Genomic DNA, 6,741 nt, shown 5'->3' on the forward strand with positions numbered 1-6,741 from the left:
GTAATGTTGCAATAGTCGGTGTGAGCAGTGCTGGTGCAGTGCTTGTTGAAGAAATTTGCCTCCCTGGGGTGTGAGGGGACATCACCATTTTCAAGAGGACACCTGCACTATTAGTGTGAATCACCTAAACTGTATTGTACATCCAGAAGCCTCACTTGTGACACCCGTTCCCAAAGTGTTGGCTTCACACATCACCAGTGGAATAATATATAGAAACTCCCATAACACCCAATCTATCAGCCTCAATAGTGAAATGTGTAATGTTTCTTGTAACTGCCAGGTGTGGTATGAACCGTTACAGTGAGCCCTGAGGAAATGTATAGATTTTTTTTTTTTTGTAATGCTTCATCTCTTCTGACTTCGTCTCAAATAAAAGGCAAACCTATGCAGCAGAGGCATTTTCTAAGTATATATCAAACAGCCACAAAGATCAGAGGACCCCCACCCCCCCACCCGTCAAAAACCCATCCACGATGAGTAAAGCTGAATCACAAGCCTACAGTCACTGCAAGTCAGACCATACGGCTACTGTCACACACTTCACATCTCCAAGTCACATGGCGTGCAAGCTCAGGGAACACGATGCGGGGGGGTCAGACTGAGGCGATGGCGCGCTCCGACCTTTAGCTCTGATAATACTCAGGAGAATCGATTACACACGTTGCTCCTCAGTTTAATTTACTATCTTACATGAGCTGGTGCTCGCGGTTGCAATGAAAAATAGAAACGAAGCACATTTCACAGTAGTATATATTTTTTGTTTCCTTTTTGTCATCGTTTGTTAAATACATACACAGAACAAGACACATGGCTTCTATAATGAGGGAGATCTTGCTGGTGCAGTCAGTCACAAAAAGAAAAGAAAAAAAAAAGCCGTTCCTCCATTGATGAGTTAGTTAATCGTTCCACTGATCAAATGGATACATCATCCGACTTTCAAGCTACGTGAGGCCTGTATTACATCACGGAGGAGTAATCGGTCGACAATCACGACTTTGATTTCAGACCTCCACAGTCCTCCCTCGCCATCAAATAATAAACCTACTACACAGTTTGTTACTCTGTTGTTCTCATGTGTAACAGAAGTTTATTACCATCCTGAAGTCAAAAACTGCTTATCTATGCCTTTGCCCCACACACACCCATCCATAGTCATTTCACTGCTTCCGTCAGGAAAAAAGAAAAAAGAAGCAGTCATCCAACTCAAGCAAACAAACACTATAAAGTATTACATATTTAAAAAGATAAGCCAATAACTCTGCAGGCATTTGCAAATGAGTTTCAATGAATGATCCTTTTTCAGAGGTGCTTCTTTGTGAGGATGCTCTCATGGCTGAGAGGCTCCTCACTCTACGACAGGTTGTAGTTCTCGCTGGAATCTGTGTACTACGCAAACTTGAGAGGGTCCGAGGTGGAAACGGGGCGGCCAAGGCTGTCCAGTGAAGCACTGGGGTAAAACCTTAATGCTTACAATAACAGGCCCGAGAGGCCAGGGGCAGAGGAAAGTTGCCAGAGCAAAAAATGGTCCTGGAAATGTGAAGAGCTCCAGGGAACTTCATCCTTACTCGCGAGTAGAGTGAGCGGTATCAAAAGTAGATCTGCTTGGCGTGTGACGGGTTCTGCTCCATGGGGCAGTACGGGCATTTCAACCTGAGGAGGAGGAGATCAGGTTCAGGATGTTAGAATCTTATACACTTTATATCACCTTTCCTAAAGCAACTTAAGGTTGGTCTCAATGAAGAAGTTGATTGTCCTCTTTTCTTATAACTTGATTTTTTAGGATGTGTTTGTGTTCTTGTCTCTTTAATGTGGTGTCTATATTTGTATATTTTGACAGTATTGTCTTATAGTGGCTATTTCCTCTAATTTGAGTCACCTGCGCTGTCTATTTTGATAATGTGCCCATGATGTCACTTGACCTGTCACCTTATATAACCCAGGCCCATATATGTCTAGTTCTTTCTTTGATTCTGGTTAGTCATCCTCATTGCCATGCATTAGCCACTCTAACAGAGGTTTATAACTTTTTCCACATCAAGAATGCCTTAGTTTATTTCCTTTTTTGCACAGGAAGCTAGCTGCATTTCGAACTTACTTTCCAGCGTTAGTCAGTTTGTTGAGGGCATCTCTGGAGATGACGTGGCCACAGATGAGCTTCATAGGAGGGTTGCTCTCTGAGGTCTGCTGCCGAAGGATTGGACAGGCGAAAACCGAGTGGTACCAGCATTTCTTCCCGAGGTCAATTTCGATCTAAATGAACAGACAGGGGTGAATTTAGCGAATGCTGAAAAAACAAAAAAGGTAAGGTCTTTGAGGTCATTCAGAAGAGACTCACAGGCAGCTCGTCTTTGTGTGTCCAGACTCCGCTGCACTGTCTCTGCTCTATCACCTGCTTGATGTTCATCAGCACTGGCAAGGCCATACAGCCTGATGCAAAACTGCAGAGAAATATCAAGCAAACAGGATTAAATAATAATGTATAGTGACAATGCAGTAGTATTGTTTATCTTTCATCTTGAACTGACAAAAAAATTGACTAATTAACTGTTTTGACTTTTGCCTCGACTTTGGTATGAAGGTAAAGATATTACAGGAGATCCGAGATGAGATCTTCCTACCTAACACTAAGTGGAGACTCTACGGAGAGGCCCAGTAAAGCGCAGGCATCTCTTGTGAAGATGTTGCAGATCTCTGCCCACTGATTGGTCTCCAGCAGACTGCGGTACGGCGAGTTGTCGATGCCATGACGCAGATACACCAGACTGCCCATCAGGATCTGGATGTCTGAAGGGACAAACAAGTGTAGGGGTTGACAAAGAGGAAAATAATAAATATTTCATTATGAGGTAGGGTTTGCTATTGTGATTGCTATTCAACGAATACCAAATCATTTCTAGGGTCCTTAATTATTAACAAAAACAGTACAACACAACTCAAGTCAAGCATCTTGTGTGTATGTGTGGGGAACGTCACAGTGATTATTTCTCTTGAAGGCTCCTACCTCTCTGGTGCTGAGAGGCGAAGGGCTGAAAGTGCCTGGCGTACTGCAGAGCCTCCATTTGGTTGCCGATTCCTCCACCGAGCAGACTGATGAAGTACAAGCGGTGCAACTTGAACTCTAAACTGCTGTTGAGGTCCAGGAGGCGCTGCCGATTCGTCACAGCCCACCTGGGAAGAAACAAACATGAGGTAGAGTCAGATTTGAAGTCAATTTGGTTAGGCGGATCATTCTAAAGTTAGTCATTTATCAGCATCACCATCATTGGTTTAAATGTAATATATTTGGCATAAACAAGTATCAATCATAGATATATAAATTCTGTAACTGTATTAAACATCAAGAGTCCACTCTTTATGTTTACAACTATGAAACAAGTTTTTTAGTCATTTATTTTTTTCACTTTTCTGAGGCATTAAAATTAGATTCAATAAACCTATACAAACTCATCTCTACATCTGCAGTGTGAGAAATCAGTTACGTTTCTTAACAAAGCAAACATAGAGAAAACATACTCTAGTGCCGGCCGGAGGTCCTGCATCCTCAGAGCTTCCAGGATCCTGTTCAGCTCCAGGAAAGGCTGCTTCATACTCATGTCTATAACTACACCAGACTCCTGGAAAATGACACAACTTATATCTTGAGAAAAACATTGTCAACAGTAAATTTAACTTGAGACATTCAGGAGGGGGGTAATCGCACAGTCTTGCAGGTAAGTTTACACCAAACAACATGAAATTAAAGTACCTGACACAGATCCTCTGCTACACTGAGCATCCCTTGTCTGTACAGGTGCTCCACAATGGTCTCACTCAGGTATTTCTGTCTCTCGGGGGTGTCCCACACCGTCTCTGCCACCACAGCACTGATTTCTGCATCAAAATTCTGTAACAATGAAATTAAGAGATGATTCTTTGTGTATCGAAACGTGTTCAATTATTAAGTTAATTTTGAAGTTGTTGCCTGTCCTTACTCTGTCGATGGCTTTGCCCACTTTTGACACACTGCCATGTATGTCCTTATGTCGGGAGGCGAGCATCTGGACTGTTTCTTTGATATTCTTACAGCACTGGGCCATAGTCTGAGACAAGACCGACAAGTCTGCATCTTGTACTCCTAAGAGAGAAAAGGGAGAAAGTTGCACCATTTACAACAATATGTGTCTATATTGTTATGATGAACAAATAAATCCAAAAAATGTGATTTAATGCATTAAACTTACAAACGTTGTATCTTAAGTAAAGTATTCAGTCACTGTATGCGTGCAAGATTTTCTTACCAAAAGCCACGAGCTGTCCTCGGATCTCACAGACACTGCGCAGGAGTTCGTCTAACCTCTCCTCCGACTGGTGGCCGTACATAACGAAGCGATGGAGAACTTTCTCCAGCTCCCGCTCCACACATGCACACTGTTCCATGATTCGGCCGGAACACTCACACACACACACACACAACACTGACACCTAGATTTAAGAGAAAAACAGTTCATGGAATTAGCAGCATAACTCTACTGAGGCAGGACTTTTTACATTGTTCAGTAGTATGAGTTTGATAACAGTACATCCACTGATGCCTAGTAGTTCTGGAACAGCATTGTATATATTATATCCATTTTCATTGCAGACATGAATTTTCTAGTTCACACAATTTTAGTTGATGTCTTGTGTATGTCTACCAAATACTTGTCAAACGTTACATGAGAGAAAGAAAAGCCAAAAATATTTACGTTAACTACTCAATATGAGGTTATTTTGAAAAAATAACTTGTTCTTAATCATCTAAGAATTTTACCTAATTACATTAAAAAAAAATATTTAAGAATACTGATAAAGATATGTGCTCAGCAGGCCTCTTTACAGTCAAAGAATATCGTTGTCAGTAGAAAAGAATCAAACAATTACTTAGTATAATACATCAGACTGTATTTCCCAACAACAATGTCCTCTCACCAGCCCAGCCAGTGTCTAGATTCTAGATTGTGATGTTATTGTTTTTTTCTTTACAGTTTATGTGGTTTGTAGTTTACTGCAACACAAAATAAAAACGTACGAATTCGTTCCATGGACCTGATTAAAGGATTAGGGATCCCATCGTGTTTAGTGCAGAGTTAAAGCCCATGTTGAAATGAACTGATATGTTATTGACATCCTGAGTGTCACGCTGCTGCTGTCAGAAGCCCCGGGGTACAGTGATGCGTTTAAAGACCGGTGACAGTCGTTATTTTCAGCGGAGATAAGAAAAACACGAACTTATCCTTTCCTGCCCTGATTCAAAGTTTGGCCTGGTGTGGCTCCACTAACAACCACCGAGGCCTCGACATAATGACAACCAGGCACACGGTGTTCTCTGCGGCCTGGTGTTTACTAACGTGAGCCGCCGCTAGCTTCTCAAAGTGTGATGAAATCCCGAGGCAGAGAACGATAAATTGACCTGGGATTAAGTTCCCTGATGTTATTACTGCCGTGTCATGTTAAAACTATGACTCGTTTCGGGCTCAGCTTTGCTGTAAACTCACCGTCCGGGAGCTCAACACGGAAAACGTCCACCTACAACAACACAAACGCAAGCAGCTCTGATGTTTCACCGATCAAACACCACGTTACGTAGTTGTATTAACGGCTACTACTGGTCGACCTGAAGTGGCACCAACCGCCGACAATATGTTGTTATTCGACGCGGACATTGGGAATATTTAGCGACAGCAGAGCTAACATAAACAAACGCTATCACAGTCTCTAGCCACAAAAGCTCGCCATTGCTAGCGGCTAGTTAGCTAGCTGACGTTAGCAGCTGCTCCCTGACACGGTCCAAATTATTTCAGGAGAGAATGACAACCCGCTCATTTCGTATCATCCCAACATTAAAAACATCCAGAGCCGTTTAATACATTTTTAAGATGTGGTTGAATAAAAAACACTCACCTGTCGTGCTGATTAGTTAGCAAACATTAGCGTTAGCCCCTTGCCTGTAATGGCAACGCTTCACCAGCAGTTGTAATGCGGAACTTCCGGGGTCGCATTCAGCCACAGCTGGACGTTTCACAATAAAAGTCGTATTTCCTCCGGGACATCATAGGCGAGTAGCTTTCATCACGATGTTTTTCCCACACGATGAAGTTTTGAAGCTGTGTCACAATCCACTCCCTGAATGTTGCTATTGAAGCATCAGTTTGTAAATTCCCCTTTAAATGTTGTATCTGGGCAAAACGGAGCTATTTGTTTAATATGAAGGATCGAGTTTGGGGTGTAGTTTAACCTGTAGCAGACGCAATGGATCTTACTTGTAAATAAATATCATTTAACGATTTAATCTAAAAAAAATACTAGCAATTACTTCAGTAAACTATGTATAGGAGCATAATAATAGAAAAAATCCTCGTCCTTCTAAATTAGAATATAGCCAATATTTTGGATTGTGTTGCTTGTCTAGACTTTGCTGATGCAGATCATCACGTCCTAAAAAAGCAAATAGGTCAGTTCAAAAAGATAGATTTGTAATGTGATCCTCTGTTTATATTCTTTGTGTTTGTCATGAATACTAGCACCTAAATAACTCCTCATGAGACTGGACCCTTGTTAGGTGTCAACAACCCCAGGCAGAGCCTCTGCAGGAAAAAGCAGCTGTGATGAATGTTTATTTATCTTCACACACCCAAGAAGGTGTCACAGAAAGTAAGCATCCCCGCCAAAACCTTGATTTAAAAGTATTGCATGTTTGTTCACTAATAGCTGCCCAGGCACAGC

The 6,741-nt window shown here is 41.9% G+C and overlaps 1 protein-coding gene across 1 annotated transcript; it reads right to left on the reverse strand.

The window, feature by feature from the left end:
- Positions 1-732: 732 nt before the first annotated feature.
- rmnd5b (required for meiotic nuclear division 5 homolog B) lies at positions 733-5,993 on the reverse strand. The gene is made up of 10 exons (XM_061079068.1): positions 5,920-5,993; positions 4,278-4,461; positions 3,972-4,114; positions 3,746-3,883; positions 3,514-3,614; positions 3,002-3,168; positions 2,619-2,784; positions 2,336-2,438; positions 2,096-2,250; positions 733-1,650 (listed from the first exon to the last, which is right to left on the reverse strand). The coding sequence occupies exons 2-10, from the start codon at positions 4,414-4,416 to the stop codon at positions 1,587-1,589; spliced, it is 1,176 nt and encodes a 391-aa protein (XP_060935051.1). The 5' UTR covers positions 4,417-4,461; positions 5,920-5,993; the 3' UTR covers positions 733-1,586.
- Between the last annotated feature and the right edge of the window lie 748 nt (positions 5,994-6,741).

This window comes from Limanda limanda, chromosome 10, assembly GCF_963576545.1.
Source record: "Limanda limanda chromosome 10, fLimLim1.1, whole genome shotgun sequence".
In the NCBI taxonomy this organism is placed as follows: Eukaryota; Metazoa; Chordata; class Actinopteri; order Pleuronectiformes; family Pleuronectidae; genus Limanda; species Limanda limanda.